Source organism: Aspergillus foveolatus (assembly GCF_047715535.1).
Source record: "Aspergillus foveolatus strain CBS 279.81 unplaced genomic scaffold BDW70scaffold_10, whole genome shotgun sequence".
Classification (NCBI taxonomy): Eukaryota; Fungi; Ascomycota; class Eurotiomycetes; order Eurotiales; family Aspergillaceae; genus Aspergillus; species Aspergillus foveolatus.
Genome location: NW_027396074.1, coordinates 59,998 through 84,503, shown reverse-complemented (window position 1 = coordinate 84,503; position 24,506 = coordinate 59,998). Strand labels below are relative to the sequence as shown.

The following is a 24,506-nucleotide window of genomic DNA, read 5'->3' as shown; positions in this document are numbered from 1 at the left end:
AGTAATCTAGGATGTCGATGCTTGATTTTGACTTCGAATACCAGGCAAGTCCGAACGAAACGATTTGGTAGAAAGTACCCTGCTATGCTGGTCTAGATTGTGAAACCGCAAGATCTAATCTTAGGTACAAGAAATTAAGTACAAGAATTGAAGGGTCAGATCAGCCACGAACAAGCGAAAGCAAGTACTGCGCTCTACGGATATGCTCGCTCTTAATGTAAGGAATATGGTACAGTATTATGCAAACGTCACAATCGTTAAAGGCCGAACTCACATCCTGCCATGCCATGACACGGCTGACGTGCACAGGCAAGTCAGTTCTCCTCATCATCTGACTTTCCACTCCCATCATCATCATCGTCATCGTCGTCAGCATTACTCTCCCACCCGTCAGCCTCCAGCTTGCGCCCCTTTATTCCAAAGCTGAGGAAGAATCCAACAAGAGATACCGCAGCAAAGACACCAAAGGGAATTACCTCGCCCTTTGGCTGGACGCGTGCTGCAAGGGAGAAGAGACTGCCAGAGAGGAAGGGACCAACGGCACGGCCTGCTGCAGAAAGGGTCTGGGCGAGGCCGTTGAGGGCACCTAAGACGGCGTGGTCGGGGGCGGAATTTGTGATCTGTAAAGTCAGTTTGCTGGTTAAAAATAGAGGGAGAGGGCCGTTACCAGGAGGAGTGCGCTGGTTAAGCCGCCGACAGCGGCGACAGTCTTTACTAGTAAGACGAGACAGAGCTCGATAGCCATGAAGGCTGTCTTGCCGGTAACGCCAGTCTTTCTGGTATCGTCGCCTTTATATCCGATGAACGGCATGAGGATGAAGGAAACCACGAAGCCAAAGAGACCAGCTCGGTAGGACCACCGGTTTCCCATCTTGTTGCGCAGCTGGCCAAAAATGCATATTTGGAAGATTATAGTCACGACGCCTGCGAAGCCCTGGGCAAAACCAATCTCAGACGGTGTAAGACCACGCCCAATAGGCGGTGCTGCTTGGGAGAAGATCGGGAAAAGCGCGTTGAAGGCGATATTGCACAGGGCAAAAATGAGATATGTCAAAAGGAGAAGAACAGTGTCTCGATTGAGCAGCTCGCTCCGAGTCAGGGATTCGTGACCCTGGTGGTCTGCGGATGCTTCTGAAGCCGAGTCTAGCTCGCTATCATGTTCGTCGGCGTCTGCCGATTGTTCGCGAATCATCCGATAAGGCAGATGGTCCCCTGGCCGTATAGTGCGAGGTCGCTTCCCAAGACTGGTCACTTGCCATAACCACGCAAACAGGTCGCGGATCTTCTTGCCAAATGTGGGCAAGGTATCTGCATCTTCCAGACTTTCTTCCAGGAAAATCAGTGCCACAACAAAGTCTAGCCCGAGAATCGCAGCAGACAGAAGATTTGGCCACAGGTATGGGTATGGGTTCGGCTCTGCGTTATTGAACGGATTTTGTCGAAAAACAAGCAAGCCACCGACTAAGGGGCCAGTGACGCCACCAATGCCGTAGAGAACCGGTAAATAGGTAAACGCCTTTGATTGATTGCTCTTGTCGGTGATTTCCCCAAGGCAGGTTGACACCAAGCCCTGATTCCCATTGACAACACCCATCAACGCCTGCACCACGACAGCCTGCCACAACGTACCGCAGAACCCGAATGCGACAAAGCACACTGCGGTAAGGACTGTGCCTAACAGAATAACCGGCTTCCGCCCTATGCGATCCGACAGCCAGCCCCAGAAATAGTTGGTAACCAGCTGCGCTACCGCGAACGCCGTCCCAATCAATCCCACGTATACCCCAACCATACCCGGTTTCGCCTCAGGGAACGATGACGCCATATCGGGAAGGTAAGGACTGATGGAGTTGAAGGCCGTCTGCTCGCACAGCGCGATCAGAGCTAGCACCATAATCTGCTTCTTGGGAAGGGGCGACTGTGACGTCGATTCATCAATAGAGTCATGATGGTGCCGTGAATCTTCGCCCGACGAGGCGGACTGGCCAGAGTTCGGTCTGCCGCGGGACTTTGGCGGGGGCGTATCAAAAGTATGGTAGTGTAGCGTCGACGAGCGTCGCCTTTGAATGGGCTCCTGGTCTGGCGCCTTCATTTTTCCTTTTTAAAAATTATACAGTCGAAATCGCGTCGATTGCGAACGGTTGCCGCTGCGCTAGAACAGTATCTATTCCAGCGCAAGTCCGTGTGTCGCGGGGCTCACCGAAGTCAGGCGGTCGAACGATGAAAACTGCGTTATAAATGGTTGTTTATAATATCGTATTCAATCCTCATTGTCGGTTTGATTCATAGAAGCAAAAATCATGAGCGAAGATGACCGTGGGCACAGGCACTGAAAGGCACGCGAGCTTGATTTCAACCCCCCAATTGAGACTGGCGATGACGTAAGCGAATTCAGATAGTCACGTGAAAAGCTCCATTGCGGTTTCAAGGAATTAATGGCATTGAAGAGAGTTTAATGTATGGGTGCCTGAGAATTAGATCCCTGTAACCGCTTCTATTATGATATATTTATCGATTGGGAGGGCTAAAAGCCCCTAACGTACAATGCGCACTGAAAAACTCCAGATGATGTCATTGCTTCAGCCCTGGACTGGAGTATGTCTATTGGATAGTGCAATATAAACAGTAACTGTACGTGTTGATCGTCAACCAAAAAGGATGACCCAAAGTCAGAATAAAGCGACAGCATAATGACATTGTCCCTAATCAAGGTTCAGGCCAGGGCATTATCACCACAAGCCACCATATATTCGTCTCGCATGCGTCGCAAATTATTGGACCACTTCGCTTGCTTGTACAAGCAGAGTTATATAATCAGCCCTGATGGAAAATGTGAGTTTACCCGCGAATATCTACTGAAGAGACAATCACACAAGGTCTAGCTCGTCAAACCACTTGTTGACAGCTTCGCAGTCTGCCCTGCTGCATTGGAACGACATACAATTCCCGCTCTGCTGAGGTCGTCCCCTTCGAGTCTTGAATGGAACCGTATCTTCGCTCCTGTTCTCGTTCTTGTCTATTGTCTATAGGAAATCTCTGCTAAAGAGGAGGGGTCTTTTTGAGATATGGACAAGACTCCTTGATCAACTTGGCATTCCTCAACTCTTCCGGCACCGTCTCCATTTCTCATGGCGGGCTGCACACTAGCAGGTCTTACGCCTCAATCAGTTATTCCTCAACTTAGGCGTATCGAACTCTCGCTTCTCGCTGCCTGCACGCCCACTGGATCGTGAGTCTAGGCCGCACATCTTATAGTGGAAATGGCAAAAACTGGATCTCGATCTTGAAATTTCGTATATCTTGCGAAAGGCGGGTCTTTCCGTACTGGACGGATCATCTGCGTCGGACGATCGGATGGACTTTCTGAGCCCTTCAAGAGTAGTGTCATGGGTAATTGAGGCCTTCATAGGATATTCCGCACATGCATCACGATGCTCGCAGAATCCGGTTCTCTGGCGGATGTGATGTTTGTGAAGCCATATTGTCCTGAAAGTGTGGTCCTGTTCTCTTGAAGAAGGGGTAGTCTCGCAGGTGCAAATCATCTCCCTCTCCCCCTCCTCTCTTCATCGAACCCATAGTCCCCATGAGAATCGCCATAATCACCTTCACCAACATGCGATGAATCATCCCGAACCAGATTTTCTTGACTAGGCGCAGCGGTAACCCCCTCACGCAGTGAGCGCGCCCTTGCGCGTCCCGGAGACCGTCCCCTCTTCGACTCCATCCTTGTTTGTTCAACTGTGTCAAGCGCCACATTAGTTGTAAACAGATCTGAATCCTGGAACTGGTTTGGCGTGAACCGCGGCCTCGCCGATGGCCTGGAATGGCTCCATTCCTCTTCACGCTTGCGTTTATTCGGATCTTTCCTTAACGTGAACAATGTCGGCACATTTGCTGCCACCGCAGCAAAGAACTCCTCCACAGAACCCCAAGTGTTGCGGTTGACCTGGTTCGTACCGGAGGAGTAGACGGGAAGGCGGACGATTGCAATGGCAATAAGGAGTAGGCCGACGGAAAAGAGAAGGACGTATTGGAGGCGTCTGCATTCGTTAGTACTCAAATCCCGGCTAAGGGGCAAGGTTGTATACTTTAGCCATGACTTCCTTACCCTCAGCAGCCAGGGCATCGGGAGCAGGATAAGCATTGCGTCGGTCGCGATATTGAGCGCGACGAGGGTGATGAGTTGGATGTTTGCTTTGACGCAGTCTCCTGATCTATCCGTTAAAGCTGTCTGGAGAAGACTGTTGGGAATTTGGGGTCTACACACCAGGGTCAGGCAAAACCTGCCAGTACAGATGCGCAGGCCGGCACTCGCCGAACGTTGTTCCCATCACAGCCGCCAGACTTCCCAGGAGGACGACCCAGTAAATCTTCACGATCATCTCAGGTTCCGGAAGACCCGAAAGTACACGCTCGCACAGCAAGAGGACATTTGATTTCTGGATCCACAGGCTGAACACAGTCAGCACCTTTCAACCACGTCTTTCCGTTGAAACAATGAACTGGAGGGCATACTAAGTATTATAAACTGCCCGGTTTGCAAGGGTCAACTTGCTTCCAACCGTCCTGTGGTAGATCTCCGTCTCGGTTAGGTTCAACGCAGGCCTCGTCATGTTATTGTTCCCCCAAAGCAGCACGACAGTTGTCAGCGCGGAACGAGCCAGCACAAACACGATGCATACCATGGTTAAATAGTCGCTGAGGATAAAGTCCTGGTTGCGATATTTGCGCATGAACAAGCGGATGGCCATGAGAGTGATGGAGAGGCCGCCGAAGACGCCGACGAGCGCCAGAGTTGTCGAGAGGTCTTCGTGCATTCCGTCAACTGTTGCTGAGGCGCCCGTTCTGTATGCATAGTATTTGCTCCGTTGAGAGGCTGCAATACAGCCGCAACCTGGACTGGGACGAGATACGAACTGTAAGGCTGAACGGACGGTGGTTCCTGGTCATGGCGGCTGTATTTTCCATCTTTCGGTTCTTATTCTTCTAGACTCGCGCAGTTCGCACACGAATAGCGATCGGCAGTCCCGTCGAACTTAGTACCACGATTTTGATTTTGCCGAGACAGCTGCTGTGGAGATTTCGATCCTTCGGTTTCCAAGTGAGACGAGTTGGAGCAGGTCTTCTGGTGTTGATTTGGCTTCAAGGGATGATTTGGCAGGCAGAGCAAAAGCCCTCGTGGCAGTTGGATCTTGAGACGGTATTGCAATGCTGCAAAGTGTATTAAAATGACACTTGGATGTCGTGCATGAATCTGAGTTGGTCGATGCGAGGATGGAGATAGATGGAGATGTCGAGATCGAAGGAGGCAGGGATTGACACTAGTGGAGCAATTAGCGAGTTATAAAACAGCGAACTCGCCGAAGGTCATAACTAGTGCTCTAGGCTGTCCGGCTGAGATTACCTGGAGTACATATTGACGGCTTGACAGCCTGTCAGGGATACTTACCGGCTCGGCTTCGCCTTTTCAGATCCCTGTCGTGTTTCAACCGTCAAGCTTCCCGCCTCACGTCGAAACGCGCCGCGATGTTTCGGCTCACTCAGGCAGCGTGCCTCTTGCAGGCGTTTGGCGCCCTCATCCAAGGCAGCTTAGCTTTTATCCCTGCTGCGACTGGCAGCCATGGAGCCGAAGCTCTTCATCGCCGTTCATACTTCTACGTCGGCGGGGAGTACGTCAACACAACCGATGGCTGGATGATGCATAACCAGATGTACGTCGAGAAGCTCTCGCCGGCAAATGGGACCACACAGCTCTATCCGATTGTGTTTCTCCACGGGGGTGCTCAGACCGGCACGGTGCGGCCCTCTCAACCATATCTCCCCGGCGGTGCTGAGACCTACGGATGCTAATGGTTGAGGTAGAATTTTCTCAACAAGCCTGATGGCGGCCGCGGCTGGGCGTCGTGGTTCCTTTCCCACGGTTACGAGGTGTACATCGCTGATAGAACCATGACCGCGCGGTCCCCAGTCCTCCCAGCAGACGGATACGGCGAGAGCGTATTCTCCGCAGAGTTCATCTCGCAGCGGTTCACAAATGTCCAGGATTATCCGCTCTGGCCGCAGGCGAAGCTGCATAGTCAGTGGCCTGGTGTACGTCAGCGATTCCAGCCCCATCCAGTCCTCGATACATAGAGCGCCGTGGCTAACTGGTATGAGGATAGACCGGCGAACGCGGCGACCCCGTCTTTGACGCCTACTACGCCAGCAACGTGCAATCTATCTCCGACAGCGAAGCGCAAGAAGTCACCATGAAAGGAGCGGGCGAAGCGCTCCTCGACATAATCGGGCCGGTCATTCTGATCACGCACTCCCAGGGCGGACTCTACGGATGGTCATGGGCCGACAGTCGTCCCGAGCTCATCAAGGGCCTGATCCAGATCGAGCCGAAGGGCCCGCCGTTCAAGGAAGTCATTTTCTCGAACAGCTTCAGTCGGCCGTACGGACTGACCTCGATCCCGCTTACATACGAGCCCCCGCCCACGAATGAGTCTGCGCCGCTCAGCATGCAAACTGTCTCATCTGACAAGCCCGGTGAATTGCTGGACTGTATCGTCCAGGCTGAGCCGGCCCGCCAGCTCACGAATCTCGCCAAGGTGCCGATTCTCATTGACACCGGCGAGGCGTCGTACCACGCGACGTATGACTACTGCTTCATTAAGTTTTTGAAGCAGGCCGGGGTGAGCAACGTGCAGCATTTGGAGCTGGGCAAGTGGGGGATCCATGGAAATGCGCATTTGCAGTTCCTGGAGGAGAACTCCGATGTCATTGCGGGGGTGCTGCATGAGTGGATTGGGAATGTTACGGCTCTTAACTGATTTAACTCTGTACATACCTTGTGAACTTGTGTGCAATACTATACTGTACATATACCGGGCTGGACTAGTTGCCCAGAGAATAGTTTGAAGTGTGGCTCTGTGACTGCATATCGATCAAGGGCTCAAAGTCAAGTCACACCAATCATTCTGAGTATATTCCGATGATCATCGTGTCTGGATTTGATCGGCGCTCGTAAAAGACCCTGGTCGCCTGTAAGGACAAACCACTGCAGGTACGCAGTCCCACAAAAGCAAACATGGCCAGGCCATTATTATGCTGCTTAGGGCATGTGTGCCCTCTTTGCAGTCTTAAATACTGGATCCCCACCTCGCACGGAAAATTGTGTAGGCTTGGGCAGTCAGCATAAGATTCTTGCTATACACACAGTTCTATGATGAGGCGATTACTCACTATCCTCCCTCTTCTCTTAAGGGCAAATGCAGTCCCGCTTGCAAGCCCTAATGTACAAGGCGTACCGGACTTTCCCGACATCCTCCACGATATCCTCCCTGGTTTGCTAGACCCCGGCTCAGGTCCAGGCTCCGATTCAGACTCCGGAATCGTGCCTCCCATCCTAGGATACACCCTAACCTGGCATGACGAATTCTCCTCTTCATCACTATCCAGTTCAGACTCAGACTCAAGACACCTACCCTCCTCGTCAGTCTGGCTCTTCGACACCGGAACCTCCTATTCCGGCGGTGCCCCAGCATGGGGAAATAATGAGCTGCAATCGTACACCACCTCGCCGCGAAACATTCGCATAACGCCACAGAACACGCTTCAAATTATCCCGCTTTTCTCCGGAGGAAACAATAGTACCGGCGCGGAAGGGCAGTGGACAAGCGCCCGCATCGAAACGAGAACCACATCTTTCGCCGCCGCTTCAGGCGGAAAGCTCTACATTGAGTCTCGCCTGCGCACGGGATGCGCTCCTAGCTCCCAGCAGAAGGGGATCTGGCCTGCCTTCTGGGCACTGGGGGAATCCTTCAGGAAAAATCCAACAAACTGGCCGATGGCGTCAGAGTGGGATATCATGGAGGTCATTAACGGTGAGCACACAGTCTATAACACGCTGCATTGTGGAGTCGATTCAAACGAGGGCGGTCCCTGTAATGAGTATAATGGGTTGGGCAATGGCGGCGTCAGCTGGAGCGGTTGTGACTGGCACGTTGTTGGGTTCGAGGTTGACCGATCAGGCGCGTCTTTGCTTGGAGCTGGTTCTGGGGAAGGTCAAGGGTGGCAGGAAGAGACCTTGACCTGGTTCTTAGACGGCGAACAGGTCCATCGTGTTTCTGGTGCTGATGTTGGCCATGAGGACGTTTGGAGAACTATAGCGCACAAGGGTCATTTCCTGCTGCTGAATGTCGCCGTCGGTGGAAATTGGCCTGGATATCCGGATGAGAATACGGTCGATGGGGAGGAGGTGGCAATGGAGGTCGACTATGTGCGGGTGTGGAATGCGGACGGTGTTGATCTGTTATAATCATCTCGATTCGAGGTTGAATAGTAGATTTGAGTGAAAACAAGGGTCTTCATTAGTCCGGTTCCGAAGGTGAAGCTATATTCACCTTCCTGCCTCATCTCTTTCTCCAGCTGCAAATCGATGAATTCATAATTTTTCATCTCAGTAATTGTTTATATAAACCATCAGTGCTATCCAAGTGAGATAATTGCCAGCGTTCCATAAACTAGGAATAGGAGTGATTCGTTGAGGTACGTAGATGCATCCATAGGTGGATCGATGGTCTAACCACTGGCGACTTTCTTACTTTGGCAGCCGGAAGGGCTTGTTGGAATTGGCCCACACCACCACGAAGGCTTAGCTTTTACGAGGACCCATGGACTGACTTCATGGCTCGACGCTGGACCAGTCAAGCAGTCGTTCTAGACTACAATGCGATTGCGATATGGAAAGCCGCAGGAACGGGAAATTGAGGGCAGATTCTCCTCAGGCGAAACCAGGCGTCTGACTACACATGCTATACACACTCGGCATGTCTCCGCCATTTTTCCCGTTCTGAGTTCCTGTTCCCGGTTCTACTGAAGGTGTCAATCGTGATGAGACCTGGTGCAGCGAGGTAGCTAGGCGATGATTGCTCCTTCCGCTCGATAATCTAGACTAGTTTACCGCCGGCAATTGATGAGTGCTAAACAACTGTGGCTACAGGCGGCAGAGTCGGCATCTCAGCCTGCGGCTCTGGCAAATTCTGCTGCTATGGCTTTGGGGGATATGACTGCAATAACAGCACACGAGTGTTTTTTTAGGCGCCGTGAGCATCGTTGCCACAATCACGGGCTCTTCAACCACCATTGAAGCGACCACCACATCTACCAGCACAAAGGGGTCAGATACAACCGCAGCGCCAACCGGCGACTCCTCATCCTCCTCCAACTTAAGCTATCTCGGCGTCGGCTTAGGAGAGTGGGGCTCGGCATGGGATTCCCCTCCTTATAGCCGCTATCCTCATTCCACTCTTCCTCCACCGGAGATGGGCCAACAAGGATCTGGTCGAGGTATCAGACAAGTGCAGGTATTATCAGCGTCCTTTGACCAGGAGCAGGTTGAGGAATCCTATTTTCAGGTTCAGCAGCAGCTACATTCAAGGGGACAGACGCCTTATGAGCATAATCTCGGACCTGTATCGCCGGGACAGTCGCCGCGTATACGGGACATGAAGCCTTCGAGATGGCGCACGAGCTGGTGCAGTCGCAGCCTCATTAGTTGCAATGACATGGCTTTGTAACCTCCTCGATGCGGTGATATGAGTTGGGCGGCTCTAATGGTTCTCAATACTGGCTTGTTCCCCATATGAACACTTGATGACTACTGGAAGAGTCGCCACGGTATGGCACGGAAGCAGACATGTTTCCTATATTCCCTTAAGCATTATACCTGAGCAACGCGATCCAGGATAGACTTAATGATACATTACCCCTCTGCTGTTACTGTTTATTTTACCGACTTGAGTAACCTCGACACATTCGTTGACTTACTCTGCTCGTGTACCGTCTGTACAACGGTCTGTTCAACGTCAGTTTCCACCATTAACCGACAGGACAGATCGGAAGTTTGTTTGAGCATCGAGTATAAGGTAACCCTTGCATGATATTCAGGCAAGTAGCAGGGGGAACCCCGCCGGTCCCGACCCTGGCAAGCTGCACAGACAGCACAGGCGGCGTACAAGACCGAGTCGTCTCTTATGCTCTCAAGGCCCGTCAATTCCCATTCAGGGTCGGTATGCAGTCAAAAAGATGTTATGTTTCGTGCCTATGAAGACCAAGTGGAAGGCAACAAGTCACTGAGTGGTTTGATTTATTAGTTGATCTTGGATGGTTTAGGGATAGAGTTATTAGTAGTACTAGTATTCGAATAAGTAGTGTAAGAGTATGGCAGATCCGAGAAGGAAATGTCCATACTGGTGAGTGAGTTCGAGTGGTGGATAAGGGATCCTCTGTATCACTCAAGGGGCGACTCAAGTGTGCTTTCAATCACAAAACAAACCGTAGTTACTTATCCAATTGCTATAGGGACGCATAGGCTCTACCGAGTCAAGCCTTATGTCCTCTTTCCACCCTTTCCTCTACCATTCAAGACTATTCTGACTGTTGAAACTGGCACCACTCAGGTAATCCAATTCTCTGCAAACTAGTGGAGGTTAGCTTGTTTGCTATATCTATTCCACAAGCAAGACAAGATGGGTCCTACTAACGTTTCTCAGCCTGTTCATATCTCGCATTGGCCCGCGGTTCTCGTTTTGCAGGATATATTTCTTCGCCGCGGGATCTTTCCAGCTTGGCGTGGTCCTTTAGATGGGTGAGGATCCGGGTTTGTGTACCTGGACGCTTTTAGGCATTTTGTCTTTGAATAGACGAGAGATCAGAAGGAAAATAATATAGGTCTTACTTGGGGACTGGAGATAAAGGTCTAATAGTCTGTGAACCGGAGTGGAGGCTGAATTTGAATCCCTGTTCTCTTAACTTAGCCCTAACTCAATTCTACCATCAGACAGCTTTAGAAAACATACCTACTACTAACGGATGAATGATACTGATATGCTCTCTCCAGTCCCGATATCAAGTTCTTGATCTTGCTCTCGAGATCCCCCAGAAGGGAACCCAATTCTCGCGCGTTTGATTTTCCCTGGCTATGGCTGTATAGATCATATCGGACCGAAGTCGTCCGCTCAGATAGGGGGAGAATGCTCAACGAAATTAAGCATTCTAAGCTGGGAATGCTGAAAAGAAACATGTTTGGAAAGAGGTAGGCCGATGAGGGCTTTGATTCTTCCTGCAAATGGAAAGACCGTTGGATGGTATGGATCAATGAACGGTAGAGCGAGGGAGATGCCGATATATGCTCTATTCCCAGGGCGTCTGTGAGGTGCTTTGTGGGTACTGTTCATGAACATATCAATACCCGCAGACCTAGATGTTGACTAGATAGATGGCCAGGTGTAGGCACTCACAGGCCATTTTCCAGTTAAATCCGCCCTCCATTCCCCGTCCGCCAATCCAGCTGGATATTCCAATGTCAATGCCGATATCCTCCACCATTCTTACATTCATTCCCATCCCCTCCTCCACTTTCCCATCGTCTTCGTCTGTTTCGTCCGTGCTGAGGTTAACCCAAACAACTCCATTGGTCACTTTGGTCCTGACTCCAAAAAGCCCATTCTGGCTCCGCTCAAACCCCTCCAACCCATCGAACTTGGGCGCCTTGATGAGCTTCCCACAAGAATCGTAGCTCCAGCCATGATACCGACAAGCCAGGACCAATGATTTGCCTGAATCTCTTTCCGTATTAATTACGGGGTATGCCCTGTGCCGGCAGACGTTGTGGAATGCGCGGATTTTTGAATCTTTAGACTTGATCACGAAAAGTGGGATTCCTGCGGGCGTGGTGGTATGATATATACCTGGAGATGGAAAACGAGGAGTAAACGTGAGGGGGAGCCATTCCTGTCTTGCAGTGTTAGTGAAGACTAGTTGAGTTGGGTTGATAGCCGGAAGGATGTCAGGAGAGGGGTGATGAGAAGAGGGGACAGACCTTGCTGAAGATGGCGCGTTTCTCGAGTTCGCAGGTCGCGCGTGATGTGAGCCAGTCTACGGGCAGGTCGAGCTCCTTTGTAACCAAATCAGTCTTCGAGTCTGAATGTGACTCTGACTGTGGTTGCATCGCTTTAATCTCAGAGTGTTTGGTAGTAGAAGGATGAGAAGCCCATCGACACAGGTACATTACTACCATCAGCAAGGCGAACACAACTGGGACGAGGGGCTCCATATAGACCGAGGCAAAACCACTCTCTGTGAGCCACCTATGGTTATCTAGAAAGGACCATGTTCGTTTATTTAACTCTCTGCAGTACGATAGTGGCAGTCCAGCAGTTTAGCAGCATGAGTATCGACAGCTCAGTACTAGACTCTGCCTCGATTGCCGAATCTGGTGCACTTTTCCAGGTTGGCTCAGCGGGATCAATATGAGAACAGCTGGTCCATTCTTATTGCTTGAACTGGTTCATGTTGCATCACATTATCAAATTGAATACGACCCTACGTTACTCGACTATCTGATCGCCGATCACGCAGCTGCATGGACACTTCCTAGAGTTATGTTGGATTCCTTCAGCTTCGAGCCACTGTCCTCTAGCTTCGCTACGTCCGCTGCATATTGTTGGCACACGAGCTCGAACAAGCGGTCCTGGTAAACTAAACCGTTGTCAGTTTGGTCCTCTCGCTGACTAGAGAGCTTGACTTACAGGAAACGCCATTCTCCTTTTCCGGATTCAATATTCCCTCGCGGTAAACGCCCTTGTTCAGATTCTCCTGCGCCTTCTCGCAAAGCTCATAGTCTTCCGTCGCGACCTGGCGAACAAAGCGGTAGTACTCTTCGAATTTCTCCCCAGACTCCATATGGTAGTAGTCGAATTCCATTCTCGTCACCCCAGGGTCATCCGTTGGACAGACACGGAACGAAGACATTCCTCCCCCGTAAACGTTCAACGTGCAATTAGGGAAGAAGTACAGGAACAGCCCATCGTCCGGCTTCTTAGGGTCTGCAATATGCTGCGAGAAGTTGATGTGGTTGTGCACTTCGTACCAGGTCGGCGGGTAGTATATGGAGAAAGAGGGGTGGGTGTATTGGCAGTGTAGGCACTCTTGGTAGCCGTCTACCCTTTTCGTCGATTTTCTTAGCACTGGCTTAACGGACAGTTGATACGGGGATTTACATTGTTTTCCAGTTGAAACGACCCTCATATTTGATGCTTCGCTTGTAGGGAAGCTTTGTAAAGTCGACTCGCTGGAGTAACGGCTCGAGCTCTGGGAAATATTCGTGGAAGCTCGGAGCTTGATCTAACAGAGTGGTGAAGACAAGGCCGGTGGGCGTGACATGATGTCGAAGAGTCTTCTCCTACATTCAGTCAGCGACAACGTGATCAAAGCACCATATCAACCTCCAGAAAGACATGCAGTATCTGCACAAGTAATCTGGATATCTTCAGAAGCCGGCATCTGCCCTTTCCCAGTTCTTCGAACCGCCTGAATTGGCTGCTGAGCAATTTCGTAGCTCACAACTTCGCCGACATTCTGGAACCTTGTCAAAGGGCCAAGGAGATACCACGACTAAAACCATCAGCCATGTCCCCAAGGATAGAGCTCTAGACAACCTTCAGGAAGACCGCCCGCCTTTCTAGCTGATAAAGCGGCTGGCTGCAGTACCAGGAAGCTGGAAGCGTGCGTGCGAGTTCAGGCATGGTGCTTTTGCTTGATGATCTGCTGAGCACTGTAACCACGGTCAGTTCTTCGATATCTCACCGTGATTTATAGACCATCTTTTGGCGTTCTGGTGCAGATCCATCAGTGGCATCTGCAAATGGCTTATGAGTCTTCTGTAATTGGCGGGCGTAGTGTTTCCTGATGAGGGCATGAGATCCCGCGGCCTAACAACTATGACCTGGCTGGGGTAGGATCATGACATTTCTCCTTCACCGTGTTTTTCTTGATTCACATCTGTGTCTGGGCGGCATGGGCTGGGGTTGACGCGGCTGGGCAGCTTAGCCTTGTCGGAGTATGTATAGCATCCGTTATCCATGATCCATCACCTACGATTTCAGGACGACACCACAAAGCACGGACGAACAACCGCTCATCTCAGTAAGCACAAATATGAATATGGAGTCGAATTTCAGTTCTAGTCCAGGGTCAATGTAACGATGTTTTGCTGCTGCCTGGATCCGGAATCCAGGCTGTGGCGAAGACAACCATGGTCAAGTCCGGTTTCTGGCTTTCTTTGAGACTTTCTTTCATCTCCCGACTTCTCCTCATAGACCTCACCCGCCTTTTTCTTTGAAAGAGGGTATTCCTTCATCGCTCGTGGCCGTTCTTCATCGCGAAGATCACATGGTTGGTGTTCGCGTTAGACCCCGCCATTGATCTAATCTATCGGAGTGACGTGACCCCCTCTGGATCCTGAATCCGACCATAAACGGCGGTACCATTTGCGAAAGACGAGATAATAGTCTCGATTTCGGGAGCGCAGGGAAGAAGCTCAAGCTTGTTTCAGACATAGATCTCGAGATGACGAGCTCCAACGTCCAGTTCACGCCTCCTCCCTCGCCGCCTTCGCCGACAACGTCCTTCTTCGACGTCAGCGACGAGGAGGAGGACGAATACAACACCATTGCCCATTCCAACCCTAAGACGGGCGTCAGGCTGCTTTTCTCAAAGAGCAAGGTGCGCTTGCTCGCGATTATTTGTATGGGGGCCGCCACTGACCAGTTTTCGTTAGGTTTACGTCCATCCCACTCCGTCGGCGAAAGACAACATCCCCGGCTTCATCGCGCTCGTCCAGCAAAAGCCCCTACCTTCCACTCAAAAGACTACGTCCTCTAATTCCAACGCTTCAAGGCCCGACCTATCCTCCTACCTTCTCGCCTGGGTGCCCGAATCAGCCCTCGGCGATGCCTACGACACCTACGTCAAGGTCGATCTCTCGGAAGACGACTCCCCGCCACGCCAGAGATACCTAGTACCGCCGCTCCCGGAAACAACTACATTTAAAGATCCGATCGGCCTCTACGCATTTGCAGTTCCACTGTCACAGATATATTCTCTACTGGTACGGCCGCCGAGCTTGGGCTGGTGGTTCGGTAGTCTTGTGATCAACACCCGGGCAGGTGACAGCTTTCCGGCACTATTCTTCCACGACAGCGAATGCCAGTCGACGATACTACAAAAGAAGAAGCGGGCTAGAGAGACATTTGATCCCTTTGACGAGGATGGAAGTGTCTTCTGGGGTGGAGACGAGGTTTTGCGATGGCTAAGGAAATACGTTGACGTGCAGCGGTCGACCGTTGATCATACTGTCTACCTAATCAACCCGTCCGAAGAAGACCAGCTTTCTTTTGGAAAACCACAACTCACTGAGGCGACGGGATCGCAGGACAGACCAGCCCCTAGAAAAAACGAATCTGCACCGCACGATGCAGGTATGGATCCATTCATGAAGGCGATCAAGGAAACAAGGTGGAGGGTGCTTGAACAGCTGAGCAAGATAACGACTTTTACGCGACGCACCGCAAACGAGATAGCCGAGAATCCGCGTATTCCCCCGCAAGTTCGTCGCCTTCTAAAGACCCCGGAAATCCAAACTCTACAAGAAGAGTTCGATAGCGCTAGGATATATCTTGCACGATGGGCGATGAGCATCTCAGAACAAAGCGAGCGGGAACGCAATCAACGGATATGGACTGCCAGGGACGCCCTCGAAATGGAAAACAGCGCTGTGGGAGATTTTGAGATCTTGGAGGCCGAGATGGGGAATATGGCCCTCCAGGAACGCCGCAAGGTAGTCACCCTTAAGGAGTGGCAGGGCTTCTTCGATCAACATACTGGCCGACTGCAAGTCACAGTTGATGAAGTAAAAGAGAGAATCTTCCATGGCGGCTTAGATCCCAATGATGGAGTGCGCAAGGAAGCATGGCTCTTCCTCCTTGAGGTCTATCCATGGGACAGTGACAGCGATGACCGCCAAGCTCTTATGAACTCGAGACGCGACGAATACATTCGCTTAAAGGGCGCATGGTGGGAACGGATGGTTGAAGGTGACTCCACCCCAGAACAGCAGGAGTGGTGGAAAGAGCAGCGAAATCGGATAGGTACGATAACTCCTCCATACAACGAGGGCACAGTCACTAATTATTTGCAGAGAAAGACGTCCACCGCACTGACCGCACAATCCCTCTCTTCGCAGGCGAAGACATCCCCCATCCCGACCCAGACTCCCCATTCGCAGACGTCGGCACAAACGTGCACCTTGAGCAAATGAAAGATATGCTTCTAACATATAACGAATACAACCCCGACCTGGGCTACGTCCAAGGCATGAGCGATCTTCTCGCACCAATATACGCAGTGATGCAAGATGACGCCGTTGCATTCTGGGCCTTCGCCAGCTTCATGAATAGGATGGTACAAACTCTCCAATCCCCAAACTCTCACCAATTTTCTATATTAATGCAGTATGCTACAGGAACGCAACTTCCTCCGCGATCAGTCCGGTATGCGCGCTCAGCTTCTCACGCTGGACCACCTCGTCCAGCTTATGGACCCCCAGCTTTATTTGCATCTCCAATCCGCTGACAGCACAAACTTCTTCTTCTTCTTTCGAATGCTGCTCGTCTGGTATAAGCGGGAATTCGAATGGGTGGATGTCCTCCGTCTCTGGGAGACACTGTGGACGGATTACCTAACAAGTAATTTCCACCTCTTTATTGCGCTGGCCATCCTAGAGAAACACCGCGACGTCATTATGGATCATTTGAAGCAGTTCGATGAGGTTTTGAAATACAGTATGTTCCCTCGCCATCTCACTTGCCTCAAATAGGTGACGGCCTATGTTCGGCCTGCGCTAATCGATTGGGGCAGTCAACGAACTCTCCAACACCATGGATCTCATACCAATCCTTACCCGCGCAGAAACTCTCTTTCATCGCTTTGGTCGGCAGATTGAAGCCATCGACAAGAAGAATAATTTCCCTGCGCCGCCGGGGCAGCTTCAAGCTCAGCAACCTACGCCCGCTCAGTCTCAGTCATCAAAGGGAAAATCACCTGAGCGACAATCAGCAGCCAGCACGGGTGTCAGCTCAAGTACACAAGCGGGATCTGGTAGTAAACCGGAAACAGCGAAAATTATACCCCAAGAGCTGAGGGATTTGTTCAGGAAAGATGTTTTTTGGAATGGGAATAGCCAGTACTCGAATTCGAAACCCTAAACTATATGGTAAGGTAAGCATCTTAGCTATCTGCACTGTCGCTGCAGGACAGGACATACTACGGCTGGATAGCTGGATGAGGCAGACTAGGCTACGATATGTTATGATATGGTCTTTTTATTTTCAGACCCTTTTCTATGTTGGTTTACGCTTTCTGGCAGTATGCATTGTTTTTGGATTGGCAACGGCTTCTATGACTTTGTTACAGCAAACCACTCAATACCCACAATTATTCATTGGGTGCTCATTTGCGCGATACCTTACCACCTTTGTAAATGCCCAGTTGCTCCTGGAGTCGCAGAAGAATTGCAAGGATGAAATGCAAACATAGTTTGGCTAGAGTTATATATATACCTATCCTAATGCAAGCATGCAACTAGTCTAACCAATTCATCCCAACCGAAGACATAGTTACTACGAACAGAAAAACAAACAATCTAGCCTGTATCAGAGGGTATCTTAATGCAAACAAAACGGACCGCCGACAAACAGAGCCCTGAGAGTGTATCGTCAATGCAGAATCAAATGCGCAGAAATCGAAACCCATGTCCATGGGTTATGGCCAAAATGCAACCCGCTAATAGCCAATAATAAAGATAAAACGCTCAAGTAATGCAACGAGGATTCGAAGACAAGAACCACGCATTTAAGACACCAGCCAGACAAAGACTCAGTGAATTAGAAGGAAAGGGAGAAAAAAAAAAGGGCGCAGCTATCGCAGGCCACGCAGTACGACCCGTTTGCTGGAGCCAGCTTTGCCAATATCGCTGATACTCCTAGACTTAGGTAGCATTGGTGTGCGTCCGTCGACATTGTTCTCCGGAGACGGCAGGGTATATTTGAACGGCCTGAGCGAAGTGCTCCGGCGGGCCTGGCCAAGAACGTCCTCCACCCAAGCCTCACTCTCTGGGCTTATGGTAGCATGCTTGGCACGTGGCTTTGGTCCAGCGAGACCAAGGGGCATAGCGGGGGCGCCCGGAGATCCATGTCGAAGCTCGCTGATGGATGACATAGCGCTCGCGGATACATTAGACGAGACGGACAATCGTCTGTCGGATAAAGCGGAGAACGAAACGTTCAGACCGTCACCTCCACTGGATGTTCGGACATCGCCAAAGTCAGAGACGTTGGATGAACGCCTGGTTTTCCGGACGGCTAAAGAGGAAGAAGGACGGCTACTGAGAACCGAACGAGGGCGGGCTGGCATAGGACGTGCACTACCCGATGGCACTCGGCTAGAGGGAGGCGAATATGATGGCGAATCGCGCAGCGAAAGGCCTTCGACTTCAACGCGAGGCGTCTCAGATACGTGTCGATACCCATGGTGGATGGCATATTCACGTAAGTATTCGGCCAAGTCCGCCCATCCACCACCGACCCTCACCATGACGCGTTCGCCATCGCCAACTGTCCGCACAAAGAGTTTGGTAGGCGCAGATTTTCCGCCACGGTGGAGATGATATAGCTTCACTGAACTCTCTTCTGGAGCATGGGAATGTCTCCTGCGACCGAGCGCCGGTCGAAGAGTGAGGGATGGATTAGGTGTGAAGCTGCGTGACGGGGTGTCCTGAGGTGAGTTTGACGACAACCTCTCCCGCCTAAATGGAACGGACGACGCCACAGAGACGGCATCATCGTCCTGATCGGCCGAAACTAGATGGATATTGCCTGGGAGGGAGGTGAGTATAGAGTTTATTTTCTCATCCATTTGATCCTGGGGTCGAACGGGCTTTTTGGTTACGGAGGATGACCGAGATTTAGTTTTGCCAGCCAAAGTCTTCATGGTGCCAGGTTGAGTCTTTGATTTGTAGGCACCAATGCTTTCAAGACTGGGATGAGCAGTCAACTGCTTTTTGAGACGAGCTGTAGTGGCGCTGTTGAGAGGTTCGGCCCTGGCGGAGGCAGATTTGGACTTTTGACGTCTTTCAGCTGGTAACTGAGACTTCTTGGGCCTAGACTCATCCTCATTACTGGATCCGTGGTCGTAATTCACGTCAATTCTGTCGTTAATAAAACGTTGCAGCGGTAAACTGAGCGTTCGACCGTGCGCGAACGGATCCCGAAGGCAAGGCTTCTGAGACTCCCAGTGGAGCAAGTGATCTTCGCGCAAGTCGTGGTCGTCTTTTTGGCGTGTAGATGTTGATGGTCTATACGGCGGCGTCTCAAAGATCGATGACGAAGTCCGTGGCTCCGGCATTTCTGGGCTCGACACAAGTGAAGAGTAATCAGACAGGGAGCCGTCGGAAGTGTTGGACGTCCGCCGCGCACGAGATTTCTGTTTATCTGATAACTTAATCGGACTATCCAAGGGCTTCTTCGCGCCTTTCTCATCTTGCTCAGGTTCTTCGGACTGCTGTCGATCGTTAGGCGCCTTGTTATTGCCATAGGGCATAAAGAGGTTGGGAAGAGATGCTAAATGATCTGCTGGAGGTGTTGCGCAACGCGTTGATGGGTTTGAAGTATGAGCCACTGGTGTTATGGTTTCAACGACAGTGGAGTATTTTGTTCCATTATCAGGCGCGGCGGTTATAATAGGCCCAGAGTATTCGGCCGTCTGTGGTGAGACAGCGGAGATTTTGGTTTCATTATCAGGCGTAGCCGTAATAAGAGGCCCAGGTTCTTCGAGCGCTCGTGGTGACCAGCTGGACACTGGTAAAGCAACATCCTGGGGAAGAGGCTTTTCTGATTCGGTAGAGGCTTGGGGCGAGGTATTGTTCTCGACCACAGCTTCAGGCACTGCATTGGCAGACGCGGCGACGTTAGGGGGGCCCGACGTCACATCATCCTCGGTCACGGCCTTATTTGTTGAATCTGCTGGAGTTGTGGGATTGCGAACATCACATTCAGCATTGGTCTCAGGCACTGCATCGACGCAGTCGGTTTTCGGCCTCACATTGCTTTCAACCATGGTCTCAGAAGCCGTATCCGCGGCAGCAGCGGCGTTGGGGACAGAATTCTCAGACACGGTGTCGCGCGCTGTACCCAGTTCAATGGCCGGCACCTCCGAAACTTCACACTTGTCAACTGAATCGGACGGCAATGGAGAAGGCGAAGGTGGGTTGGCTCTGGTTTCTGGTTTCACAGCGGCGACGGCTTTGATATTACCAGCTTTCTGGGAAAGCAGATCTTGGGGCAAAGGACTGCCAATCTCCTCAACGATAGTTTCCATTGGGCGAGCTGACTGTCGACGCCATTCGTTCTCAACAGTACGCTTCTCAGCATGCATGACCCAGGAGGCAAATTCCGCCTCAACAGCCTCTAGGTCATCAATCCAGTTCTCAGGTAAGGAATCCTCACGGCCTTCCAGCAAATCGAGAATACGGTCCATGCGCCGACCTGCTGATAACACAATCGACTCGAGAGCGGCCCGCTTAGCATGGTAATTAGTGATGCAGTATAAGTAATCATTCTCTGTCGGAGGAGTTGAAGATTTCAACAGATCGAAAGCTGCTTTGACTTCAGATTTAGCGAACCGCAAGTCTCGTAGCAACCCAGGTATTTGCCTGGAAACTACTAGTCGCGCATGCCATGTAGACAGCAGGGAAGTCAAGCGGGATAGGAGTGGCAGCGCTCGGAGAATAGTTGCAGTTATGACGGCAGTAAAGTCACTCAATTGAATATAGCTGAGTGGCGGAGGCACGGACATGGTGCTATTAGCTGATGAAGGCCGAGACCGGCCTGGAATGTGGGCATTGAGAACGTGCTCCTTCAGTTCCTCGACTTCCAACTCCTCCATTCCGTCACGGATCTCTTCGATACGCTTTTCACGTTCCTCAACCACGGTGGACGGCAGGCTTCCCCAATACCTGGTATCGTCCTCACCGGAAGGAGGGACAAACCCCTTTCCAAGCCCAATATGCGGCCGCTTCGGCCACGGCCATGATTGCACTTCTTTATACCATTCTCCAAGCTTTTGAGCTGCTACCGCAGCGCGTATTCCGAGTGCTCGATCTGCTGAGGAGGCCTTGGAGATGCTTTTAGCCAGAATATCTTGGGCGACTTGTTCATTGTTCGGAACGGCATCAATCGACAACAACGCGTGGAGCGTTGATTCTGGAGATAGATTCCCAAGCAAAGGATCCGCAACGTGGTATTCAGGTACGGCTACGCGATCTGATGCTTTGGCCGGGGCCAACGTGGGGGGCGCCTGAAACGGCGGACGAGGCGGACTGGCGCGGTTGGCCATGGTCGGGATCGGCTTTGGGACAGAATGTTTTGAGAAGGATGTCTCAAGTTCAGAGTTCAGAATTGAGGACTGGTTGACGGAGGTCGCGCGGTGCAAAGAATGATATGAGAAATCGAGCGTGGATGAAGAGCAAGCATGCTGGGACGCGGTCACTCAATCTCACCGAGCTCGTTTTCAGAGAAGAGAGCGATCAGGGAGGCACAATACGCGTGGAATGAACGACAGGGAGAACGAGCGTGGGGTAAAAATTCAAGAGAGGAGAGTTCCTAGGTGTTGATGACAATGTCGTGGTGGTGTGATAGCTGCAGCACAGTTGGTAGTTGGAGATGGACGATTGGATCGGGGAGAGGAACGAGCGTCAAGAAACGAGTGGATGGGAGAGGCAGCTCTGTCCGTCAGAACAACAGAGGCTCCTGAACCATAAATACTAATAATAAGCAGCCAATGAACTCTGACCCTTTAGCGGCCACTTCAGGGCGAAAATCGAATGGTTCTTTAATTTTCCTTAACAACGCGTCGGGTGGACCGTCGCCAAAAGGGGTCGCCAGAACTGCACTATCGACCTTTAGTATAGCGGGTTGGCTCCATAGGCCCATCATTTCTATTTAAGCAACACTAATCAGGAACAGGACTCAATAATTATCCGTCGTCCTTACTTTTACCCTCTCATTCCCCAATACTCCATGCATAAATGCGGCTGTCTACAGCTCCAGAGTCCGGCTTCACGATGCTCTCTCTCTTTCCGGTCCTCGATCCGCCTTCACATCGACAGCATGTCCCAAGCACTCAGACTGAAACATCAGGAATAGCGTCTTGACTCGCGAACATTTGCTAAAAGCTTGATCCCAGATTGGACATGCTGATTGCTAATTCCTGATTGCGGACGGTGATCAACCCTTGCATATAGAAGCCCAAGCAAACCGACTAGAGCAAGCCACATTTCATTACCTTCCCTGCATCCACGCGTTTGATGCTCGACTGCAACGATTCATGATCCGGCACAATGGCTATGCGGGTACGGTGGTGGTGAAGAGTCCACCGACGCGTTTGGAGTAGATGAGGCTTGCCAACCATTATAGAGCAAGGGACGCGTTTGACCCTTAATACTGCTGATACGAATCTCCACATTCTGCGCAAAGTGAGGTGGCTTGCGTCTGTATCAATTGACGCGTTCCAGATGCTTGGAAAGGCCTCAGATGGATCTCGCCTGGCATGTGGAAGGTCGGGTCGTCCACCAACGGTACGAAACGGACGCTGGGATCCCAGGGCGAATGTTGCTCGTCCAGCTGCAGCAAGCGCGTCCAGTTGGCAGTTGCCAATCGCGACCCTCTTCTCGTTCTCAGCAGTGCGACTATAGAAGAGGCGTCAGAAGGGCCCTTCTATTGTAGCAGACATTACCGTACCGCGCTGAGATGTTCATATCAAATCATAGTCGTCAGGTAAGTCTCGTAGCAGAGCATTTAATAGTGAACCAAATACATATCACGACTTCGTGAGCGTCAATCAATACGATAAACATATTCGATTGGCCCGATTTAGCTATTCTGTTGTAAATCGCTAGAAATGCAAGACTCCGAGCATCAATTTAGTGTATGGAGCTCAATCTGCTTAGGTCCCCACATCGGCGACCGCGATCTCGAGTCTCGACCATCACGTTCAACACCCAAGCACCCGCTATATCACAGTACATGAACCTTCGCTATATACAATACAGTTCAAGAAGGCATCAGACGGAATAATAATGAAAACATGCGTTTCCGCACTCAAGTGGTCAACACCGCCACTTTTACCAGTACGTGCACTCTCACCTTATAAGAACCGCGTCAACCGTGTCATACCGCGTAGCAAATGCGATCATCACGACCATCACCTAACAGCATCAACAGAGCTAATTGGCTCCCTCTCTTCGCTCGGCAAACTCTGCTGGATGCGCCTTGAGGAGTCTGTCGTCCGATTCACCATAATCCCCGACCAGGGAACCCAAGTATGGGCGCAATTACCTGTTGTACGTCTTTACCTCCCTCACACCATCAATTCCTCTACCACCTCCCTTCTGTACGTTTCGTTAATAGATGAACGCAGTATTCCATCTTCGAAGACGCGGACTATATCCTTGAGTCCAACACTGGGGTAATAAACCTCGAGGTCCCGCTTCCCGCACTCCACCGTGCGCTGCGTTCCGCAGCTGGTGCGAAATGGGTGCAGTTAAGGTTGACAAAGAAGGGCAAGGTGCCACTTCTGGCGCTTACAATCAGGACGAAAAGCTGGACGAAGGGGGTGAATCCATTGGGGATTGGAAGTGGTAATGAATCAATGCCTTTGCGCTCTGAAGAAGCAGGAGCAAATATAGCGGCAGAAACAGGAGCAGGAGAAGGTCTAATGGGTCCCCCAGCAGCCCCCGCTTCAGCTTCAAGGAGCGCAGGAACAGGCCGGCGCGAACGCGAAACTTTCATCACGCAAGAAATCCCCGTAAAAGTGATGCACGAAAGCGCAGTAGAGGGTCTACACGAACCGCACTGCCGCGATCCAGATGTCCACATTATCCTGCCAGACCTCTTCCAACTCAAAAGCATTTCAGAACGTTTCACGAGGCTAGCAGCGGACTCTACGCCCAAGACCGCTGCCGCTGCAGCCACAACGTCAACTACAACAGATGCCGTGCTTGGTAGCGTCGGCGCCGGCGTGTCACCTAAACTTGAACTCTCGGCGAACATGCACGGCTCGCTGCGCCTTGCAATTGCAACGGATACCCTTCGCATCTCCAGTGTGTGGAGTGATCTTGTGAATCCTGCTCTTGATCCGAGTCAACTGTCTCAGACTCAGATGGATCAGTTGCCTAGTGAGCGGATGAGGGCTTTACCCGGGGATGATGAGGCGGGCTGGGCTAAGGTAAGGATTGATGGGAGGGATTGGGCCAGGGTTCTTAGTGTGGGGAGGCTGAATCCTAAGGTTGTCGCTTGTAAGTTCCATCGTTGTTTTTGTTGCAGCTCAGTTGGTAAGCAGATTGCGTGCGGGCGGTTTTGCTAATGTACTGGGTCGTCAGGCTTCGTCCATGAGACGGCGCTGGTCCTCTACGTATATCCTCCCAGTGGGTATGATGAGGAGGGATCTTGTCTGACAGTGAGTACTGTCCCCGTTCAGTTGGAGACTTACGGTTAACGTTGGACAGTACTACATCAACTCCTATATGAATTAACACAACCGTCTACATGAGCCATTTACACAGGAAA

General features: G+C 51.2%; 9 protein-coding genes across 9 annotated transcripts; 4 read left to right on the top strand and 5 right to left on the bottom strand.

The window, feature by feature from the left end:
- Nucleotides 1-67: 67 nt before the first annotated feature.
- BDW70DRAFT_131108 (MFS transporter) lies at nt 68-2,316 on the bottom strand. The gene is made up of 2 exons (XM_073735932.1): nt 668-2,316; nt 68-620 (listed from the first exon to the last, which is right to left on the bottom strand). Exons 1-2 carry the CDS (start codon nt 2,090-2,092, stop codon nt 315-317), a joined length of 1,731 nt encoding a protein of 576 aa, XP_073598389.1. The 5' UTR covers nt 2,093-2,316; the 3' UTR covers nt 68-314.
- Nucleotides 2,317-3,538: 1,222 nt separating this feature from the next.
- BDW70DRAFT_157594 (uncharacterized protein) lies at nt 3,539-4,817 on the bottom strand (the record flags this gene model as incomplete). Its single annotated transcript, XM_073740378.1, has 4 exons — nt 3,539-4,040; nt 4,089-4,209; nt 4,268-4,452; nt 4,516-4,817. The coding sequence occupies 4 exons, from the start codon at nt 4,815-4,817 to the stop codon at nt 3,539-3,541; spliced, it is 1,110 nt and encodes a 369-aa protein (XP_073598388.1).
- Nucleotides 4,818-5,336: 519 nt separating this feature from the next.
- BDW70DRAFT_7370 (alpha/beta hydrolase) lies at nt 5,337-6,958 on the top strand. Its single transcript, XM_073744720.1, has 3 exons — nt 5,337-5,796; nt 5,863-6,090; nt 6,162-6,958. Exons 1-3 carry the CDS (start codon nt 5,527-5,529, stop codon nt 6,813-6,815), a joined length of 1,152 nt encoding a protein of 383 aa, XP_073598387.1. The 5' UTR covers nt 5,337-5,526; the 3' UTR covers nt 6,816-6,958.
- A 114-nt stretch (nt 6,959-7,072) lies between these two features.
- BDW70DRAFT_165675 (glycoside hydrolase family 16 protein) lies at nt 7,073-8,302 on the top strand (the record flags this gene model as incomplete). The annotated part of the gene is made up of 2 exons (XM_073741805.1): nt 7,073-7,107; nt 7,204-8,302. 2 exons carry the CDS (start codon nt 7,073-7,075, stop codon nt 8,300-8,302), a joined length of 1,134 nt encoding a protein of 377 aa, XP_073598386.1.
- Nucleotides 8,303-10,413: 2,111 nt separating this feature from the next.
- On the bottom strand, nt 10,414-12,100 carry BDW70DRAFT_148373 (putative iron-sulfur cluster-binding protein; the record flags this gene model as incomplete). The annotated part of the gene is made up of 6 exons (XM_073738857.1): nt 10,414-10,493; nt 10,530-10,655; nt 10,724-10,785; nt 10,845-11,214; nt 11,286-11,778; nt 11,867-12,100. The coding sequence occupies 6 exons, from the start codon at nt 12,098-12,100 to the stop codon at nt 10,414-10,416; spliced, it is 1,365 nt and encodes a 454-aa protein (XP_073598385.1).
- A 248-nt stretch (nt 12,101-12,348) lies between these two features.
- On the bottom strand, nt 12,349-13,892 carry BDW70DRAFT_7314 (aromatic ring-hydroxylating oxygenase subunit alpha). Its single transcript, XM_073744700.1, has 5 exons — nt 13,485-13,892; nt 13,288-13,440; nt 13,047-13,228; nt 12,576-12,991; nt 12,349-12,525 (listed from the first exon to the last, which is right to left on the bottom strand). Exons 1-5 carry the CDS (start codon nt 13,569-13,571, stop codon nt 12,398-12,400), a joined length of 966 nt encoding a protein of 321 aa, XP_073598384.1. The 5' UTR covers nt 13,572-13,892; the 3' UTR covers nt 12,349-12,397.
- A 502-nt stretch (nt 13,893-14,394) lies between these two features.
- On the top strand, nt 14,395-17,090 carry BDW70DRAFT_157589 (GTPase-activating protein GYP7; the record flags this gene model as incomplete). The annotated part of the gene is made up of 5 exons (XM_073740376.1): nt 14,395-14,550; nt 14,606-15,974; nt 16,025-16,287; nt 16,349-16,667; nt 16,744-17,090. 5 exons carry the CDS (start codon nt 14,395-14,397, stop codon nt 17,088-17,090), a joined length of 2,454 nt encoding a protein of 817 aa, XP_073598383.1.
- Nucleotides 17,091-17,488: 398 nt separating this feature from the next.
- On the bottom strand, nt 17,489-21,409 carry BDW70DRAFT_7327 (GAS2 domain protein). Its single transcript, XM_073744703.1, has one exon. The coding sequence runs from the start codon at nt 21,274-21,276 to the stop codon at nt 17,803-17,805; it is 3,474 nt and encodes a 1,157-aa protein (XP_073598382.1). The 5' UTR covers nt 21,277-21,409; the 3' UTR covers nt 17,489-17,802.
- Nucleotides 21,410-23,025: 1,616 nt separating this feature from the next.
- Nucleotides 23,026-24,472, top strand: BDW70DRAFT_165674 (checkpoint protein HUS1 family protein; the record flags this gene model as incomplete). The annotated part of the gene is made up of 5 exons (XM_073741804.1): nt 23,026-23,068; nt 23,163-23,281; nt 23,359-24,235; nt 24,320-24,396; nt 24,446-24,472. The coding sequence occupies 5 exons, from the start codon at nt 23,026-23,028 to the stop codon at nt 24,470-24,472; spliced, it is 1,143 nt and encodes a 380-aa protein (XP_073598381.1).
- Between the last annotated feature and the right edge of the window lie 34 nt (nt 24,473-24,506).